The following is a 22,955-nucleotide window of genomic DNA, read 5'->3' as shown; positions in this document are numbered from 1 at the left end:
ATACATAACAAAATTAGAGTCAGAGTTCACTCTGGCTCTTATTATATGCCATTCCATAGACTGCCCCAAGGTTTTTCACTGTGGCTCCTCCTTTTAAAGCTCAGCTCAAATGCCACTTCCTAAAGATGAAGGCATCTTTGAGACTTTCCTCCAGTTGATAGCATTGTTCCTCCCCCCGAAAAAAAGATTTTGTATTTATTTTTTATTTGTGTACATATTTTTTCCACTCATTGAATGTAAGTTTCTTAATGTCAAGCATGATTTCTTTTTATCTTTGTTTTCTTAATAGATAGCAGCATTTGGAACAGAATAGGCATTTATTAAATGCTTGTTGATTTTTTAATTGCATCCTGTGGATTAAACATTTTGCTAGGCACTGTAGGGGGAAAAAACCTAAAACCCTTATTTGCAAGGGTCATGTCTTATCATTTGCATGCCTTTTGGGCTTTTTTCAAAGATAATTACTACGTCTTTTTTTTTAATATAGGGGATGCTTATTGAAGGGCCACCGGGACCGGCTGGACCTGCTGTATGTGAATATTTTAAAATTCTATCTTTTAAACTATTTTTCTCTATAGTTGTCTAGATCAATTAGTTGCTTATACTTGTCTTTGAATTAATACATTTTAAATTTTTCCTTAGTTTATTGAAATATTTATTTTCAATGGCCATTACAATAATAATTATAAAGATGTTTGTGCTGTTCCTACAAGTTAGGCACTGTTTGGGGTTTTTATTTCAGTTAATTTCACCTGAATTAATATATTATCTTAGTGATTTTTCTATTACTTAAGGGACACAGTGAAATAAGCTTTACTTCTTTTTTTTTTTAGTTGCCATTAGGTCATTCAGTCTATTTTTATGATAATAATTAGAATAGGTGACATATAAGATCTTGAAGCCTACAATGTACTTTCCATACATTATCTCATTTCCTCCTTAAAAGGTGGGTAATGTAAGTCTTACCCTATTTTATATATGATGGAGAGAAGCATAGCATAGAGGAAAAAGAGCCAACCTCAGAAATGAGAAGCCCTGGATTCAAGTCTTGTATCTTCCACATACTGGCTGTCATCTGAAGGAAGTTACTTAACCTCTTAGTGTCCTTGACAACTCTTTAAAATATGTTTCACAGAAGGTGTCTTTGTACATCAAAAGAGGAATTTTCCTTACAAGGAGTGCTCTATGCCAATGAAATTATAAATCACTATCTCATTGTGGGTGAAGGGTATGGAAGGAACATGAACCCAGGTCTTTCTGATTATGAGAGTGTTTTTCTACAGTTTCCCACTACCTCTATTTATCATATGCCAAATCAGGATAATACCTAGAATATTATTATACTATATATGCACATTTATAAAAATAGACCCAGAGATAAAATGACTTGAATATGGCAGACAGGTAATCAGTATCACCCCAGAAACCCAACTAGACTTTCTGCTGCTTTTGTCTTTTGCTGATTCCACCTTTCCATTAGCTCATATGTAATAGTAAATTTAAAAAAAAAGTTTTTGTTGGAAAATCTTTTTCCTCTCTCAGAGTAACTCCATGGAAGAATGAATTGATAACAACTCATTGATACATAATGATCTATTAGGTATTCATGTGTATACCTATGTATGTATAAACACATATACATATACAGTAAAGCAAAGGTAGATACAAAGCTGATATTATATTTTGGGTATTTTTTAGCCCAATTGTTTATGCAGTAAAAGTATCCTTATGAAATAAATTGCAGTAAGAGTATCCTGACGAATATTGATGATGCTAGTAATAAGACAATTGACTTGTAATTTATTTCTTCATAGGGTCTCATGGGTCCTCCTGGTCTTCAAGGCCCCACTGGACCTCCTGGTGATCCTGGTGAAAGGGTAAGTTGTTTTTGTCAGTAATATCCAGTAAATGCCAGAGGAATTAAAATTTATTCAAAATGTTTTCACATTTAGTCTGTAGAAGAAATAAATTTGTTGACTGAACATTAGGAAATGATAGTTTACCTTTTCTAACTAGAAATTAAAACATGAAAACATTTCACTTATTGAAACTGGGACCATTACCTAAGCAACTTTTATTCCTTACTAATTTCAGTGCTTATGTGATAAGTCAACTACATGAGAACCCAATGCTGAATATTTAAACACGTATATACCTGAAAGTCATGCCATCAGAGATTCCTTGCTCATAGGATAATTGAATTAGGAAGAGCTTCCAGAAGCCATCTATCTAATCCAACCTCTATCCAAAGCATGAATCCCATTTAAAATACATATAATAAGTGATCATTTAGGAGGAAGACAACATTGAAAGAAAACCTTAGTTGTTCAACCCCTCCTCTATAATTTATACTTATTGGTATTTGGAGTCAAACAGTCTAATCCCTTTCCTGAAGCTCTCTATGATTTTTTTGAAGAGTTAAATTTTGAAAATAATTTGAAAAGTAAGAGGAGGAAAATTGACATTTACATCTATGAGGGGAGGTTTGGAAAACTGATTCATTTACTAGAAAATTCCTATTAAAAATAAGAAATGGGGCAGCTAGATGGTGCAATGGTTAAAGCACTGGCCCTGGATTCAGGAGTACCTGAGTTCAAATCTGGCCTCATACACTTGACACTTACTAGCTGTGTGACCCTGGGCAAGTCACTTTACCCCAATTGCCCCGCCAAAAAACAAAAACAAAACAAAACAAAACAAAACAAACAAAAAAAGAGTTGCATTAATTGCATTCAATATAATTATTTAATATTTTATATGCTTTCTCTCCTGATTCATTGGGGTTAAATATGAGTACCTGGGGAAAAGATTCAACCTCAGAATGGTTTCATTATACTCTCCTTAGCTCTCTCATTTCTGAATATTTACATTGTATCAATGCATACATGAAACCCACTCAGAAAACTTATTTCTTTAATAATTCCTACTTATACAATTTATTTACACTTAATTGTTTCAGGAAACTATTTACATGGACTAGAATACCAAACCTTAAAAATATTAAATTGATTTTACTTTGAAATCAAATTTTTATTATTTATTTCAGGTCCATCTCAAATATGTTAGCTTGATTTATCTACTTTTCCCCAGTTTAACCTAGTCATCAATATGAAGATCAGTCTCAAAAAGATGTTCATAGTTTCTCAGCTTATGTGGTTTACAAGTAAATCAATTCCTAGGGCAATTTAAATATATATTCCTGTATATATTACATCTTAGGCCATTATAGGAAAACACATATATCTAGTCCCAGGCATGTTTGACAAATAAAGATGGAATTATAAAGGAAAGAATAAAACAAAACAATTATATTATATAACCTTATATTATAACGTGCTATTCTACATTTAATGAGCATTGATGAATTTTTTAATGTTCTCCATTTTCATACCTAGGGCCCAGCTGGACGTCCTGGTTTACCAGGGGCTGATGGTTTACCTGGTCCTCCTGGTACCATGTTAATGTTACCAGTAAGTATTTTCTTATATAGCCATCCAGCAGTTGATACTATATATTATGACAGAACAATTTCTAAAAGCCAAAATATATGTTTGTTAATTTGAAATATTTTAAATTAGTGTTTGGGGGGAGCATAGTTGTGGAATATTCCATGTGCTTTCAGATGAGATTGCTCACTGTCTTGTTAGTTTTCCTTGATTGTTTTACTTTCCTACAAGAGAACTCTCTTATAATCTGAAAAGGTTTGTAATGCTAAAACAAAATATAAAAGTAATTTTTTTAAAAAGATGGTCAAGTTTCAGATTTCAGGAGAGAAAGAGTGAAACTTCAAAAGTTTGGCAAAATGTTAACAAATTCGATGGAACTTTTTGAACTGTCTTACTTGGGCAAAAATCCCAATAATCTATTTATTTGATGTAATTTCTTGATTTGAGCCTCTAAATGCATTTATTTCCTCTTACCCATCTCTCCCATCTACCTTAAGTGTTGATTCTCATAAATAACATTAATAATATTACTTTTTCTCTGATTATTATTTGTGACCTTGCTTTCAAAGATTCATAATCTTATTAGTATCCCACTGAATTTAGTTGGTAACACAATTAGATAGAATATTCTCTGAATTCAATTCCACAAAGAATAAGTACCTACTTGAAGGTTCAAAGGTTAGTAAAATGTAAAGGGCTAGTCCTCTAGTACTTTTCAATTTTTCTCTTCTCTTTAGAGTTAATTTAATATGCTCTAGGTCATCCCATTAAGGTTATAAATGTGCCTTACTTTAGCAAAATTCTATGTATGGCAATCTGGGTAATGGATAAATCAAGGGGTGATTAATCTCTTAAACTAATTGTTTGACTTATGCAGTGTATATTAGAACATTCCCAAAATCCCTGATAATAAGCAAGGATGAGGCTGGTGCATCCCTGATTTTGAGAGTTTTGAACCAAAGGCTATTTGGACATGCAGGCTAAATCACAGCACCATTGTGGAGAGGGAGTGTATGATAGTCTGCCTAAGGAGGGGAAAATCATCTTAAAGGGGAAAATGAACAGCATATTAAATCTTCTGTGCTCATCAATATTAATATTTGGCTCATGGGTGGTGCCCGTGCTTATAGGGAGATACATTATCCTTCCCCAAAAAAATTTGCAATGGAATTCTTCAAAATATAGAGCTTTACTGTTTACTTATAGTGTTATTCGATTAAAAACATACTTTTTCAAAAATGTATCTATTTGTAATAAAAGGTATACCTGTGTAAATTAAGGAATTAATTTATACCATATCCTAATAGTTTAAGGATTTACATTTGTATCAGAGGATCAATAAATCAGTCAACAAGTATTTTAAAATTACCTTCTATGTTCTCAGAGCAATTTAGAGCCAAAGGACTTAAAGGTCGTATAGTCTATCCCCTTCATTTTATAGATGAGGAAACCCAGATCAGTTACTTACACAGATTCCCACAGTAGACAGTGTCAGAGCCAGGATTTAAACATATGATCTCTTGACTTCAAATCTAGAAATTGTGATGAACTTCCCTAAGATCACAATATAGAAGACATTTAAATGATTTATTCACAGAAATTTGACAATCTTACCAAAAAAGAGAGTACATGATTTATAATTAAATCAGTGGACCAGCTAGCTGGTGCAGTAGATAGAGTGCTGGACATGGAGTCAGGAAGACTCATCTTTCCGAGTTCAAATCTGGCCTTAGAAACTTACTAGCTATGTGGCACTGGAAAAGTCACTTAACTCCATTTGCCTCAGTCTCCTCATCTGTAAAATCAACTGGAGAAGGAAATGGCAAACCACTCTAGCAACTCCGACAAAAAAAAAAAAAAAAAACCAAACAAACCCCAAATGGGGTCATGAAAAGTCAGACATGACTGAAATTGAACAACAACAGTAAACCATGTCCATTCAAAGCTCTTTCCAGGGCAGAGGACAACCTTTGTTAAAGGCATTTACAAGAGCATTGGTGTGTTCCAAAAATATATTATTGCACCATATATTGTACCATTAGCAGTATAAGTCAATGAGCATATATTGCCTGCTGATAGATCAGAGGTGTCAAACTCATAGGCAATTCCCAACTGTAGCTGAAATAGATTAAGATGTAATAGACATTGTATAACAAAATAAATAAAAGTACAATATAAGTAGAATGTTAATTAATATTTTTCTAAGTCAATATGTGACCCTTAGGGATACTTTTCTATTTGAAGTTGATACCATTGGTTTAGAAGACGATACTGGATAGTAGGAGAGATACAAAGGGTAGCTAAAACAAAGTCTTTCCCTTCATGGAGATTTTGACTTAGTAAGGAAAGAAGATAAAGACAGAAGTAGCTATGATATAAATCCTAATATATATGTGCAAAATAAAGGTTACCCAAGGCTCCACAATGGAAAGATTGTGTGTCCAAGAGGATTCATGCAGATGGTACAATGCCAGGTCCATGGTATGTGTAGAATTAAACTTAACTAAAGGGTGTATAGCATATGTACATACCATGATGTAATTTTTTTCTCTGCAAAATTTGAAGTTAATTGACTCAGTCAATGAGTGTTTATTAAGTGCTTACAATGTGCAAGGCACTGTGCTAAGCACTCTTGGGATACAAAAAAAAAAAATCTCTGCCCTCAAGAACTTACATTCCAATGGGGAAAGGAGAATGCAAAACAACCATATACAAATAAGATACATACAGAGTAAATTGGAGGCAATTACGGAGAAATGGCATGAGCTGTTTGGGATGACAGCAGGGGACTGCTTCTGTATCACTTCTATTTGAGCTGTGTAAAGGAAGCCAAGGAAGTTAGGAGGCAAAGTGAAAAAGACAAGTAACCAGTTTCAGTACTTGCTTGGTGATGTCTGCTTAGAACAAACAAATTCAATGTTTATCATTTTCATGTAGTTTGGGGGGGTTATGTTCAACAAGACATAAAGAGACTAATTTTTAATGAGTTAATTTTTCCCCTTTTCTAATGTTTACAGTTTCGCTATGGCGGAGATGGTTCAAAAGGACCAACCATCTCTGCTCAAGAAGCTCAGGCTCAAGCTATTCTTCAGCAGGCTCGGGTAAGAATGCAGGTTTTATTTTGTTTAGTTTTGTTTTAATTTTCTAAGTGTTACAGCAGGAGAAAAATGCAATGTAAACTTCTGAAGGACAGGTGGGTGGCACAGTGGATAGACTGTTGGCCTGGATTCAGGAAGACTTGTTCCTGAGTTCAACTCGAGTCTCAGACACTTAGTAGTTGTGTGACCCTGGGTAAGTCATTTAACCCTATATGACTCAGTTTCTTCATCTATAAAATGAGCTGGAGAACAAAGTGGCAAACCATTCCTGTATCTGCCAAGAAAACTCCAAGTGGGGTCATAAAAAGTCTGACATTACTGAAACAACTCAACAATCATAAATTTCTGAAAGTTTCAGATTCTCTTCTGTCACAAGATACTAAAAACATTCAAATATACTGGTAGGGAAAGAATGATATTCCTAGTCAGTTAGAAGCTACACTAATGAACAGAATTTTAGGTGAGCTCTGAATATGTCTATACAGCAAAGGCTTGTGATTTAATTGGTGAGATAAAACCTCCCATCGAAGGACTCCTGAATGGATGGCTAAGAATAGGGACTGGACTACTGATTTCAGTAGCACAGGGGCCTTCCAACGTGGAGACTTTTAAGTATTGTGCCAAAACTTGGAGGAAAACAGTAATGAACGGTGTGTGTGTGTGTGTGTGTGTGTGTGTATATATATACACACACACATATATACATATATACACATACATATATACATATATATACACACATATACATATATAGATATACACACACACATATATATATAGATATACACACACACACACACATATATATATATATATACATATAAAATTTTATCACCTCTTTTTGAGGGAGGTAACAGTTTGATTAGTGAGAATTCAAAATCAAATTATTCCAAGAACATATTCTATATTAGAGATGCAAGTTATAGAAGTAGGCCTCTCCTCTTAGTAAAGTCAGTTGAGATCATACCCTTGTACATGGCCTCATTAGCTCTACTCTATAGTGTTAAGTAGCTCATAAAACTAAGTGACTAAGATTTAACTACCATTAATTAAAAAAAAAACACATTGCCCCAGAATGTGTAGTATATGGGCTTGATAACTCATTGGATACCAAATTGTAATCTTTATAGTCTGTAAGCCTATTAAGTTTATCTGGGCATAATACCACCTTATTATATATTCTTGGCTGAAAGCTGTTGTCAGCTACATATTTGTAAAACATAGAGTGTGGATGCTATTTTTAAAAATTACTCTAATCTCAATAGAATGTGAAAGGACAAATTTCAAATGGCATCTTTATAATATTTTCCCATCTAGAACTATGGTTGCTTTAAGTCAAAGGATGGCATTGTGGATAAGGTGCTGGACTTGGAGTCAAGAAGACCAGAGTTTCATTCCTGAACCAAACATTTACAAGATATATGACCCTGGGCAAATGATTTTAAACATTTATTCTCAGTTTCCTTATCAGTAAAGCGGGGATAACTATCAGTTCAGAGTTAATATCAGGTTAAGAAAAAACACACGATGTAAAGGGCTTTGCTATTTTAAAGAACTTTATAAATGTTAGCTCTTGTTACATAAGAGGCACAGTAAGAATAATATTAAAAAGATTGTATGGTACATGGCAACAACAATAATGATAATGATGATGAAGATGATAATGACAATAAGATACGTTTACATAATACTTTTAATTTGGCAAAATGCTTTTCTTACAAAATTCCCATGAGGTACAAGTGTAATTAATTCTGTTCTATAGATTAACAAACTGAGATGCTTTCAGATCAGGTCCTGTAATTATAGCTATAAATAAAAAATAATAGATTTTATATAGCAATTTAAAGTATACCAACAACTTTACATATATAATCTTGCTTTATCTTCACAATCCCTGTAGAGTAGGGACTATGGATATTGTTATCTCTTTTCCACATAAGGAAACTGAGGCCCAGAGAGGTTACTTAAATAGGGTCAGATGGGTAGTAGGTATGTGTCAGAAGTAGGATTTGATCATTTGTCTTCTTTTAAGTCCTGTATTCTTTGGGCTATGCCTTATTATCTCTTACAACTAATACATGTCTAGATAGGATTCAAACTCATCTCCTGACTCCAAGTATTGCACTCTATCTACTGTGCTACCCTTTAAATATTCAAGATACAATTAAATTCAGTTAAACATTTATTAAATACCTGTATGTACAAATCAGTGTTAAAGATACCAGAATTTCCCCAGGTCCTACTACAAAGAAACTTAGACATCTCAGCAGAGGGGTAGGTTACTGTCATATAAAGGGAAGTGAGATAGGTATGAAGAGAAGATCCAGAGGAAATTGTGGAAATTTAAGGAAAGAGAGGTTAGTTCCTGTAGGATGGTCAGGGAAAGATACAAAGAGAAGGTAGCAATTGAATTGATCCTTAAGGGAAGGAAATGGCTTGGAACAATAATATCAAACTTAAATAGATATTAAGGATGGGTGGTGTTTTGACTCTGAAAACCCCATATTAACATCATCTATGTTGTACTCTATATTTATTTTATTAAATATTTCCAAATTATAGTTTATCCTGGTTTAGTGTAGTTTCATGGCATGTGATTGACACCCTTGGTTTTGGAGGACAGTTGGAGGTAGGGTCATGGGAAATAAAATGAGAAAGAGCAAAGAGGTGGAAGAAGACAGGGAAAGAACAAGGGATAGTCAGTGGATATTTTTGGCAAGAATGTAGGATATGTGAAGGGAAGTAATAAGAAATGTTTGGGTATATATGTTGGAGTGAGATTGCGAAGAGCCTCCAGTTCCCTCCATAATTAAATTTTGGCTTGTTATGCTTTGTTATTTCAATAGGCTTGAAAGAAAATTGTCTTGAGAGGCTGTAAATAAAAATAATTTTCATTCTTAAATAGACAATAGGTGGAAAGATTTAAACTTAAATTTGCTTTCCTATAGTCCCTATCATTTATCCCTAAAGAAACAGATTATATTCAACCTGATGTAATAATAACAACAACAATAATAAATACAATAGCTAGCAGTTATATAGTATTTTAAGACCTGTGGAGCACTGTATGTTATCTAATGTTATTTCAGTCAATCCCTGCCACAGCCCTTTGAATCTGGTGTTATTATTATCCCCATTTTATAGATGAGGAAACTATGAGGAGATTGGTTAAGTGAAGAGATAAATGAAGGAGGTTTTAGTGAATTTGCCAGACTCACATAGCTAGGAAATGTCTAAGGCAGAATTTAAATTCAGATTTTTCTGACTCAATAGCCAATGTTCTGTCCTCTGCATCACCTAGCTGTTTAAAGAGGTAATGCATTTATACTTACTCAAAGAATTTTGCATTCCTCGTGTCATTATTCTTAATATTCTAGCAAAAGAGATGACATGAGTTATAATTCCCATTTTACAAATGTTTAAATTTAAGAATTGGAAAATGTCTTTTTCAAGGTCATATGGCAAGTCAATATCAGGGTTTTGACAAATCTGGTGCTCTTTGTAATTTTCTTGAATGATTTAGTCTACTCCTTATATTATAATGAGTTCTATCTGTGTGATGCCTAAATATGATATGTGTATTTGGCCACTACTAAAAATCACATTAATTTAATATTTACCATTATATCACTGAAGCAAAAATGTCACAGCCTTTTCTTTTTTTTTAGTGAGGCAATTGGGGTTAAGTGACTTGCTCAGGGAGTAAGTGTTAAGTGTCTGAGGCCGGATTTGAACTCAGGTACTCCTGACTCCAGGGCCGGTGCTCTATCCACTGTGCCACCTAGCTGCCCCAATGTCACAGCTTTTAAAGATGACAGTTCCATGTTTCACATATTCAATATGGACATTCATGGCCCCATGGAGCCAATATATTTTGCCTAATGTCACAAAGAAATCAAATTTATTTTCTTGGATGATATTACATCCTAAGAAAGTGAGGCATAACACAATTCAAAATGTACATTTTGTTGATACCTCCACAATGGCATTATTCAATATTTATTTGCATCCTTTTAATAACCATAACAATATGTTCCTAGAAAAAAATAAGACAATTATTTAACAAAGGCCAAATTTACCCATTGAAATATATTTATGCTGAAAATTGTCATCTGAAAAAGTCCGCCTTATTATGAAAGTTGCTTCACAGCAGAAAATTATATTTACATTAAGTTGCTTATTGTTTTGAAATTGTCAGGAAATTGATTTCTCCTCCCTATTAAATAAATTGCATTAATGTGAGTCATGGATCTGGTCTTTTTCCAAGTTGAAATTATAGGATGCTATATGACATATTGCAGCAATATTGCCATTTTTCATCCATGGGGAAAATAGCTCTTCATTGATGATGAACTGGCAACTTTTCTAGCATTGGGCTACTTATATTGGGCTAATTGTGCATAGATTCTCTATATCTTCTTCATATCAGTTTTTGAAAGTCAGAATACTCTTATAAGAATGCATTCTTGATCTTATTTCCATTTAATTCCAGATTGCTCTCAGAGGTCCACCTGGCCCAATGGGTCTAACTGGAAGACCAGGTCCTGTGGTATGTTGCACCCTACAAAATGCCATAATGTTATATAATAAGCATTGACCAATCACTTATTAGTAAATTTATATAGATAGATACACACATACACACATATATTAATGTCATATAAATTTATATGAATGTAGTCATATACATATATATGATTATGTATATATATGACTGTTATCAGAGTCAACATTTTAAGAATATTCTGTTCAGTTTCATAATAATTTATTCTTTAATATTCATGAGTTCCTTATATCAAGGTTAAATAGCTTAGAAGTGATAATGCTATTGTTACAGTAGAAGGTGGAGGTATTTTTATAAATCATCATGAAACTTAGCCTTTTAAGTTATTGAAAGATTTTTTAAAGTTATATGTAAAAATTGAATTATTTCATGGACTAGCATTCTCTAATACTTCCAAAGATCTAGGATCTTATTGGGTTGGTTTTCAGCTGATATGTTAAAATCCCTCTCTACCTTAGAAGATGGTTGGGTGGGCTACTGTGTTGAAATCATCTAGAGATGAACTTTTTGGTGATAATATTCTCAGAAATTAGGTAGACTAATTACCTCAGAAGATAATAGTCAAAATGTCTCCAGCTTGGTAATACCCATCCAAATGTGTGCTTTGTTGGTATAGACTTTTAGAATCTAAGAACAGCCCCATGACATAATGAAACATAAGCATAAGACTTTTGTAGATGAGGAATCAGATTCTATATTTGCTACAATCTGAGCTCCTGGCAGTATTTCTTACCTCTTTTTCAGTTCTGATGGAATACAGTTTTCCCCTTAAAAGTAATGTAGGAAAAAAGTTAATGTTTATAGGGAAAGAAAAGTTTATTTTTCCCCTTCCTTGTATGCCAACTGGCTTAAAGGTACCAAATACTATCTTTAAAGCCCTTAAAATAACTGTATTTTAAAAATGCAATCTGTTATATAATTGGAGGACAAGCTTTAAAAATTTGAATAATAATAAAAGATCTTAGATTCTCTTAAATTTGATATTCCTTGAAAAATAAATTTAAAATCTGATAACCAAAAGACCTCTTTATTAATGTAATTAAATGATCATCATATTTTAATTTGCAATTAAAGAATATTTGGAAAAATATGAAAATATATCTTAGTCCCACAAAAATGTACTCCTTAGAGAAAACTAAGCAAGCTATAGGATGATTAACCCTAGAAGATATACTAATTTGCTTTGATGTTGATGGATGGATTCTTTTGAAGCATAAATATAGTTTATTTAATCAAGAAAACTTTGAAAGGAATGTTTGGTCTGCATGTTTGATTTAATTAGATTGACAAATTATTTTCATTTTTAAAGAGAAAATGAGCTCTACATAATGTACTTTAAAGATTAAATGATTTAAATGTTTATAAAAGGAACAGATTTGTAATCACTTAAATATTTATAAAGTTAAACTTTAACATGCTATTTTCTATTTTTTCCCCATTTACTTAGGAATAATAAAATTTGAGCTCTAGGGATGATGTGGATATATTCGCATTTTTAAATAATAGTTTGGTCCATTAGAGTCCCACAGGACTCTTTTTTTTTTTTTTTTGTACCTTACAAATCAATTAGATAAGCATCATGCATTTATTGAGTATCCAACGCTTTACTAGATTGTGGTAAAAGTATGAAAGAAAGAAAGAAAGAAACACAGATGTAGTCCCTACAATAACCCTTTATAGTTCTAAATTTTCCATTTTTGTAGAAATTATTTCATAATTATTTAAATAAGAAATTTCCCCCTGCATTTTCTAAGACAGTAGTGAATGTCTTGTAGCATCTGCTTCTTAACTAAAAGAACCTTGAAGTTTTGTGAAAAATATGGAGGGAAATTGACATTGACTGGATAATCTAAGGAAAGTAGAATTAACATCAAAATTTCCTTATTCTTCCAATTGTGCTAGATTCAGGCAAAATACATTGTGTTTCCTTTTGTGGTGACTGATGAAGACATGAAATTATCTGTACTAAGATTTCAATGTGTACAATCCTGAAGAAATTTTACATGAATTGGATGGTGAATTATTTGGAAATTTTATCCTTTTAGAAAATATATATTAAATTAAATTAATGTTAATTTTATTATTTCTTTTTAATTATAATTTATTATTTACTGGGTAGGGAATGTATGGAATATTCCAAAAAGTGCAAAGGATGAAATCCAAAAAAAATGTCAGAATTTAGTATTTTGTTGTATTTAGTGAAAAAAGGGAAGTATGGTAGAATTTGTTGGTTTGCTGTAATTTTCATAATTTTTAGCAAATATGTGATTTTATTTGTGTAGGGAACTCTGAGTAAATAAATGAGTTTTTGCTTTTCATAGAAAAAACATATGTACATTTTCTCACTGTATTCCATTTTATGTCTCCCTATTGACAAACTGAACTTCTATGTCTAGAACTAACTGTGGCAAATTAAATAGGAAGCCTAGGAATTCAGGTCTCTATTCAATGAATGGAGAGAAGGAAGCAATTTTTAGAATGAGAAGATGGGTACTGTGGTTCATGTTCCTGTTAAGTAATTGCTGTTTATTATTTCATGTTATATAATAAAATAAGTTAATTAAAATAATTTGTTTCTCTAATTACCTTGAGTGCAATGATGTATGGTAATTACCACTCTGATTTAATGCTAAATTGGTCTGGTTGATAATAAAAATTAATTGAAAGAGTTCTTTCCTGAAAATTTGATTATATCACTAGTAATTTGCAGAAGAATATCTGTGATGTTCCACCTGCAGTATTTCATCATATCCACACCAATAGCTATTTTTCTCTAAATCCACCAGGAGGCTCTAGAAATCAAGCTTTTTTGATTTGGCATAACTTTCATCTCTGTTCTGCATTGATTCAGCTTTCTATTTAATTGAGAGTACATTGATTAAATACCCTGAGGAATATTTTAAGTGTATCTATAAGATCATTTCTTCAGCATTAAACAATTATGGTTATCAAATTCAATTTTAATTTGGATATGGACAATCTTATGCATTTGTGTAATAATTTTTTAAAAAGCCATTTCCACACTAAATGGACTTATCTTCATTTTGAAAAATAACATTTTAAAAGAAATTATATTTTGTCTTGAAGTTTTTTTGTAATTTTTGAATAATATAAATATTTATAAAATATTTTCTTCATGGGGGCTCATTCTCATAGGAAAAAGTATCTGAAAAAATGTTTTTGACAATAATTTAAGAGAAGTGCACTGATGAGAATAGCATCTTGTCTTAGCTTTTCATTACTATAGAATTTAGGGAGTTTAAGCACTTAAAAGAATATAAAAATATAAGAAAACAATAGAAGAAATAGAATCCTACCAACTCTGATGTGTATACAGTTATAACACTATTGTGTTATAAGGATATCTATAAGGATAACTTTCAAGTTACCTCATTGAGAGTCTTATGTGATCTGGGAAAATACAAGAAAAAAAATTGGTCATGTTATTTTATGAGTGTCTTTGAGATCATAGATTCATCTGAGTATTGTAGAGTCCTTAAGAAAATCAAATAAAATTCAGACACTTATGTGGAATATAAGGGCTCAATTATATTTAGAAGAATTTTTTTGCTTTAAAGTTTAGGTATAGTCATCTTTTTATAAATTTAACAAGATATATTTTGAGGAGATCATTAAGAGTCCTTTTAAGCCTAGGGAAATGAATATGAATAAGTCATTGGGAAAATATTAAGTTTAATTAATTTCATGTTTTATCCCTTTTACACAGGGCGGGCCTGGTTCATCCGGGGCTAAAGGAGAAGGGGGTGAACCAGGGCCTCAGGTAAAACCAAAGATTTTTCCTTTTTTTTTTTTCCTTTTAAATTATTTTATACCAGAGGCAAAACATTGTTCAGAGCAGAGAAGCAGTGGAAGTGAAATTCAAAAATATCAACATTTGTGATAAACTTCTGATGCCAACATAGTTCAATACCCTCCTTTTCCATAATAGAAAAATAAGTCCTAAGGAAGTTATTGGACTTCCACAAGGTCACACAAGGTAGTGAGTGTCAGAAGTGTGAAATGACTCACCCACAACTCCTTAGATCCTATCTCCTTCCTCAAGCTCTATTTATTCTTTGAATAGAAAATTCCCTATGGCTAGATATCTAACAGGAGAAATGAAAGTGGGAAACATTTAAACCAAATTTTACCTATAATCAATAAACAACAATTAATATTCAATATAGCATCCTGTCCAGTATCTTAATATGGTCACTGCTTTTATAAAAATTGAGTAATTTCAATTTCATATTACATTCTTTTTCAAATTTCATTCATTGCATACCCCTAAATGTAATAATGAACCAATTTATTATGTATGCTAAATATCCATAAAACATAAAATTCTGATATTATAATAAGCTACTGTTTACATAACACTTTTATATATGTTACATCATCTTATTCCCACAACAGCCTTGTGAAGTAAGCATGATAAATATTATCCTCATTTAACAGATGAGAAAAACTGAGGCTTCAAGATGTTAAATAATTTGATACTTTCCCAGAGCTAGTGTTAGATGGAACTAAAATACAAATCTTCTTGCTATTGAGGCGTCTGTTCTTCCCATCACACTGCATTACTTCTTGTAACTATGTTCGTTACGTTTAGACCTACATTCAAAAACCAGTTATGAACTTATTTCATCTCTCCCATATGTTTCATTTTATTATTATCTTTCACATGTGCTTTAAACCATAGGTAGAATTTTTTTTTTTTTGGCGGGGCAGTGGGGGTTAAGTGACTTGCCCAGGGTCACACAGCTAATGTCAAGTGTCTGAGGCCGGATTTGAACTCAGGTACTCCTGAATCCAGGGCCGGTGCTCTATCCACTGCGCCACCTAGCCGCCCCCATAGGTAGAATTTTTAAAAAATGATTATGTATATAAATGTAGCATATTCCATATTCTTAACTTCTACTCTGAATCAGTATTAGGAAGTTATTCTCAAAGCAACGGTGATTTTCACCATTTTGGCTATTAAATTTGGCCAGATCATAGTCTTTTAAAGGTGAATAAAAGGGCATATCACTTTAGGACACAAGCACACACATTTTCTTCTTTTTAAATTAGCTTCTAGATAATAGCTCACTTTCATATGCTAACATTTAGACTTAAGAAACACAGACGCTGCTTTCAATTCATTAGAGGCATAAATGTATTCATTTGCTAGTTAACTAAGGAGTTGGTAGAACTTATTTAAAATTTTCCCCCCTTCTTTCTTTATTACCTAATTTTTAAAATAATAAAATGAAATTTTCACCTATTTAAGTGGATGGAAAATAGCTGAATTAAAAAGTAAGAAATAAATGACTTTTGATTCTAAGATGTTTATCTGGCCAATAATATTTACACCTTCGATCCATCATGGTGCACAATGGAGTAATGGATGTATTTCAACATAGGGTCCTCGTGGTATTCAAGGTCCTCCTGGTCCAACTGGCAAAGCTGGAAAAAGGGTATGATTTAATTATATTGGGAAGATTACCAAATGCATTCTTTTTATCTTATTTTATTTTATGTTTTTCTTTCATTCCTTTATTTTACTATCTCATAAGAAATCACGTAAATGAGAATGTGCTTGGCATTTTTCAGGGTCGCCCAGGTGCTGATGGAGGAAGAGGAATGCCAGGAGAACCTGGAGCAAAGGTCAGTGGTTTTCATATTTGGGCCTTCACTTTAATATTACCTATATTCTTGTATCAATTTACCATATGACATTTTTCTTTACTAAAGTGAGTCATGTAGATAGGAAAGAATTCTAAAAATTCAGATTAGCAACTTCTTGCGATTTGTTCTCATATTTGATTACTTTGATTATTAGTCATTTCTCTTTGTTTTGTTTAACAGGGTGACAGAGGATTTGATGGACTTCCTGGTCTACCTGGTGACAAAGGCCACAGAGTAAATAAAATAAATGTTTCTTTTCCTTATTGAATAACCAGAGTAGTTTATGATTTTAGAAATTCTATATTATTAAATTCCTATAACAAACCTGAAACTTTTCCTGGTATAGTGTTTTGTATGTGACAGGTATTTCAAACATGTTTATAGAATTGAATTAAATGAATGAAGAATAATTAGGAGAAGAAAAATTAGTCTGAAAATATGACTATAAATACATTAAAAATTATGTTATTTCTCAAGTCTTAGCAAAAATCTCACCTTCTGCAAGCATTTTTCTGGTCTTCCTTCTGGCTAGTCTCTTCACTATGAGATGATCTCCCAATTATCCTGCATATAATTTATTTGTTCATAGATTTCGGCACATTGTCTCCCTCATTATATTGTGAGCTTCTTGATGATAGGAAATGTTTCTGCTTTTCTTTGTATCTACACTATTTAACATTTTCTGGCAATTAATAGCTACTTAATATGTCCTTTCTCACTTGACTATAACAGAATCCTCCAAATCATTTAAGCTTTTTGCTATAATATATTTATTTGGAGCTTTTAAAATAATGTATAGAAATCTAAGACACACTCATATGTACAAAGTATACACACGCAATGGGCAAATAAAGTCCAGCCAAGTTAATATTTCTACATAAAATGTCTGCATGGTTGAGGAAAATATGTTTGGAGTTACAATTTGGTTTAAGTTATCTGACAATTGCCTTATTTCACCAATTTACTTTTTCTATATAGATCACACAAGAGAGTATATACTAAAACTAGCTAAATTAAAATAGCTCTTTAATATTGCACACACATTTATATCTATCCTCAGAATAATCTTTTGAGTTGGGAATTATTAGATATATGATCTCCTTTTTACAGGTGAGGCTAAAAGAGGCCAAATGACTTTGCTCATGTTAATATAACTAGTGTTAAGATCAAGCTTCAAACCTGTCTTCCAAACCTAAAACTCTGACCACGTTTGAACAAACACTGTTTGTGAATGTCTAATATACATAATTGATCATTAACATTTATTGAGCTGATTATATGCCTTGCAGAGTTTTAGGTAATACAGGATAGCAAAAGAAGCAAAAAAGCACCATACTTTATCTATCTATCCATCTATCTATCTATCTATCTATCTATCTATCTATCTATCTATCTATCTTTCTTTCTTTCTTTCTTTCTTTCTTTCTTTCTTTCTTTCTTTCTTTCTTTCTTTCTTTTTATCTATCTATCTTTCTTTCTTTCTTTTTATCTATCTATCTATCTATCTATCTATCTATCTATCTATCTATCTATCTTCATTCATTGACTAGATAGAAGTCAATATGATCATTAGAAGAATTGTTCATTTACCATTGAGTACCATTGAGTTTTTGAGAGTGAGAAGTACTCACTCTCAAAAACATACATTCACAGTTACACTTGACATAAAGAGATCTTGAGCAAACATTTAACAATAAACGGAATGAGTTAGTTCTGAAATCCTTTATGTTTCCTCTACAGAGTTTAGAGTTTAAGAATAGCCTTGGGAATAGCATTAGGAAACAAAGAGGGGTGAAAGGATGAGAATCTCACTACTCTTTGAAAATATAGCCAAACAATCTGTTATTATACTGGAAATCTGAAGACAGTCAACATAAAATACAGTTTCAGCAAACTAAATCTATATGTTTTTCAGTCCTGCAGAGTCATATTTTAGTGAACAGTAATAATATAAAAAAGAAAAGCAGTTTATGCAAATTTATTTTTCAAAAAAATAAGAAAAAAATCATGTTTTAAAAGATAGTGAAATAAGTTATTCAATATTTAAAAAGTAAACTGGATCATAATAATGAAATGCCTGAAAATATTTTTGTATATTTATAAGGAAATGTGATTTAAAAAAAACTGAATTTATTCTTATGGGAAATATTTGCCTAGCATTATCAGATAAAAGGCCTAACTGTCTTCTGAGAATGTAGAGGTGTGTTTATCAAGGAAGTATTCAGAGGAAAGCAAATAAAGCATATTAATAAGTTTTCACATCCAAGATTCCTGAGTTATTTGGTTAGGAGAGTAGCTGGGTGGACTTGTGAAATTCTACTTTGTTAGCATATTCAAATTATATTTGTATTTATTTTTCAGGGAGAACGTGGCCCCCAAGGTCCTCCTGGCTCTCCTGGTGAAGATGGAATGAGAGTATGTTGGGAGAAATTTTATTTATCAAATGAGTATTTTCAACACAATAAAACACTAATGTAGTGGTGGAGATAAAATGCAGTTTCATTAGAATGGTTTGTTTTATCAATGACAGGGAGAAGATGGAGAAATTGGACCAAGAGGTCTTCCAGGTGAAGCTGTAAGCACAACTTTCTTCTTGATTTTATAATTTTGTTCTAAAAACTAGTATGCAGACCTTCATGTTTTGGGAAAAAATGGATCATGACTAAATTAATTCATATTTCTTTACCAATCTATTCTGGATGTGAAGTATACTTTTTCTATTACTATAGTAAATATAGGGTTTTAAAATATTTTTATAAGAATTATGGGTACTTGTGAAATGAATCAGTTACATATTTAAATATGCATATATAAACACAGATACATGTGTATTTACATATATAAGCATAAATATATGTATGTTTACATATATATTTATATATACACACTTTTTTTTGATGAGATAAGATTTACATTCTTGTCCTTAAAATCTAGAAAAGAGTAACAAGTTTATTGAGAACTGGGAACAAAGTTAAAGGTAGCAATATGTAAAACAATTTAGTCCCTTAATCAGATATTGATATCTCTTTTCTTATCCGGTTTGGGTTAGTAGGAGATTTATTGTTAGTTCAAAACAAGTATGCAGATTTAGAAAGTGCTTATGAATAGATAAAAATTCTGGTGTGTGTTGGGTGGGAGTGTGAGGATGGGAGATACAATGAATGTGAAAAGTGAAAATCAGCTCTTAAGAAAAAGACAACAGATTAGGAAATTTTGCAATCAGACAAAGTAGGAAGATCTCAAACTTCTAGTTATGTATTTAAACTTTGGGAACTTAGAGATCATCTGTTTCAATTTCTTCATTTAGCAATTGAGGAAACTAGTAGTCAATTAGATTAAATTCAGAATCAAGACTAAAACCCATGTCTTACCATTTATTCTACTACAATGTCAACTGAGTTAAAATGAAGAAGTGCATGTTAGTTTCACTGAAGAAAATTAGTCTCTAAAGAAAGTGAGTTTCAAAAACCCTCTTTACCTTTCTAAATAGACCTCAGTTAGTACTCTGACAGAAATACAGAGACATGCAGAATAAATAAGAAACAACCTGGTTTCATTCTGTGTAGTCTTCTGGTAGAAAATCAGGGTCTCATGTTGATTTCTAAATTTTAAAAACATTGAGACTGAAGGACATCTTTGAGATATAATGATTTATTTTATACTTGGTAAATTTCCCTAGAGATATATGTGTATTTACACATATGAAAGTATATACATTTTTCATACTAAAGAGTCATTGTTATGCATTCTGGCTTGTAGATCTGTATAAACAAAAATATTTATACATCTTTAATATAGGTTTTTAAAACACCTTTCTGTGTAAAATGAACAGGGACTTCCACAAAAATTTGTACTCTAAACATTGCATTAGATATTTTAGTGAATAGTTGACATTCAGAAATAAAGGCCCATTTTGAGAATATTTAAGGACTGATTTATTTTTTCTCCTGTAGGGTCCACGAGGCCTGTTGGGACCCAGAGGAACACCTGGCCCTCCAGGACAGCCTGTATGTATTATGTAGAAGGAAAATGCAGGGAGGGGGGTAGCGGGATTGAACAATTTATAAAGAAATCTCATAGTTAAATTCCTTAAATGTGTGAATCCACATTAACTTTCAGGAGTCAACCCATTTCCACCATCTTGTTTGATTTCTAATTCTATTAATAAAGCCTATGAATCTCAATGATTCTTTGTTCTTCCTTTTTTCTTTTTCATTCCTTCAGGTTACTTGTTCTAGATTAGAGTTATTTTCATGCCAAATCTCCAGAAGCAAATGAATAACAATGTTAAATTATGTACCAGTTTAATATAGATATAATATGGGGGCAGCTAGGTGGCACAGTGGATAAAGCAGTGGCTCTGGATTCAGGAGGACCTGAGTTCAAATCCAGTCTCACTTGACACTTACTAGCTGTGTGACCCTGGGCAAGTCACTTAACCCTCATTGCCGCACAAAAAAAAAAAAAGAGAGAGAGAGAGAGAGAATATAGATATTATAATAAAGAAAACTCTGATTTTATAGAATTTTTTTCTATAAAATCTATTCCTTTTTCTTTCTACTCCTTTTTCCTTCCTTCCTTCCTTTTTTCTGCTCTTACCTTTCTTTTCTCCTCTCTACTTTCCTTTTTTGTGTGCCATCCATGATTTGTAATCATTTGCATTGATTTTCTCTCCTTTTCCAGGGTATTGCAGGTGTGGATGGCCCACCTGGTCCGAAAGGAAATATGGTATGTTTAAAATCTCAACAAAATAACTCAAAACTAAGATTCAGGTTCTTTAAGCCATTTTAATTCATAAATCTAAAATATGAACTTAATGCAATGTTTTGTCAAAGAAAATAATTTCAATCCTCACTTAAATTTTGTGAATTAAAATGTTTAAAATATCAATAAAGTTTGAAGAAAGAAAGGAAACATGAGAAAATTAGTATGTAATGTCTTCAGAAGAAAAACAGGCTTTTCTAGATTTAATTTTAGGTGAAGAAGTAATATATATATATATACATATATATATACTATATATATATAATAGAAAGCCATCACTAAAGTCTCTTTCTGTTTTCATATTTTAGGGCCCTCAAGGGGAACCTGGACCTCCTGGTCAACAAGGAATTCCAGGCCCACAAGTAAGTTTACAATAATGTATGTATGATAGTGTGTACTTTGAGATAATTTAGTAAATGCACATTTGCATTGTAATATATGTTGAAATGTAAAATTGACAAAGCCTGAGGATTTTCTAAATAAGTCTGAATAGTATAGACAGTACAAATGTAGTGCTGGAGTAGAGTGAGTGAACGAGAGAGAGCAAGTGTGTGTGTGTGTGTGTGTCTGTGTGTGTGTGTGTTCCAAAGTGAGCTTGCAGAGGCCCCTTTCTTCCAAGAGAAAAATGAGTCATTCAATGTTCCCGGAATGCCAGCAGGCATAGCCACACCTGCAGGAGGGTTCTGAATAGTATCCTGTTACAGAGTGAATGCCAGAAGGGTAGCTAGTTCAAAAACACCAACAAAGTTCCAGAACTAAGTGGGGAGAGGGGAATATGACATTAATCATTCCTGATCCCCTTGAATAATTAATGTGAAATAGATTGTTAAAAGATGATTTTTAAAAGAAAAACAATCCCATCATTCAGTGATTGCTGCCATTGTCCTAACTGGTTTTGTTTTGTTTTGTTTTGTTTTAAAACAGGGCCTTCCTGGTCCCCAAGGCCCAATTGGCCCTCCTGGTGAAAAAGTAAGTTACCATGTTACTCTAATCTTTTCTAGTCACTGAACTGGTGTGAACAACCTCAATTCAAACCTAAAAGCTTTTCCTTATGTTATGAATATTGTCTATTTATGGCCTAGTGCATGGGGATTTTTCTGGAGTACCACTGTAAATTATGGAAGAGAAGGAGAAGAAGAATTCATTCATACAGCACTAACTGAGGCTGATAAAAAGTTCAGATAGCTGTCACTTGGACAACTGCCAAAAGTGACATTCTCAGCTATATTAATTTCACAAACCCATTAGACGAGGGAAGGTTTTTCCTACCTTTGGGCCCTCCTTTTCTCTCATGTAAAAAATGTAATTAAATATGCTTGTGAAATAGTATTTTTTACAAATTATGATAAAGGGGTAAATTTGGAACTTTTAACTGTCACCACTTTCTTTGTGTAGATGGGACTTTGTGCTCAT

General features: G+C 32.3%; 1 protein-coding gene across 1 annotated transcript in view; it reads left to right on the top strand.

Moving 5' to 3' along the window:
* Nucleotides 1-22,955, top strand: part of COL11A1 (collagen type XI alpha 1 chain) — a 290,689-nt gene that overhangs the window by 104,864 nt on the left and 162,870 nt on the right. Inside the window, 15 exon segments of the mRNA XM_044002791.1 lie at nucleotides 488-529; nucleotides 1,815-1,877; nucleotides 3,396-3,470; nucleotides 6,464-6,547; nucleotides 11,037-11,093; nucleotides 14,836-14,889; nucleotides 16,514-16,567; nucleotides 16,704-16,757; nucleotides 16,959-17,012; nucleotides 19,140-19,193; nucleotides 19,309-19,353; nucleotides 20,732-20,785; nucleotides 21,462-21,506; nucleotides 21,851-21,904; nucleotides 22,467-22,511. Of these exon segments, the coding sequence (XP_043858726.1) occupies nucleotides 488-529; nucleotides 1,815-1,877; nucleotides 3,396-3,470; nucleotides 6,464-6,547; nucleotides 11,037-11,093; nucleotides 14,836-14,889; nucleotides 16,514-16,567; nucleotides 16,704-16,757; nucleotides 16,959-17,012; nucleotides 19,140-19,193; nucleotides 19,309-19,353; nucleotides 20,732-20,785; nucleotides 21,462-21,506; nucleotides 21,851-21,904; nucleotides 22,467-22,511 (834 nt within the window).

Source organism: Dromiciops gliroides, chromosome 4, assembly GCF_019393635.1.
Source record: "Dromiciops gliroides isolate mDroGli1 chromosome 4, mDroGli1.pri, whole genome shotgun sequence".
Lineage (NCBI taxonomy): Eukaryota > Metazoa > Chordata > Mammalia > Microbiotheria > Microbiotheriidae > Dromiciops > Dromiciops gliroides.
This window is presented reverse-complemented; position numbering and strand designations above follow the sequence as displayed.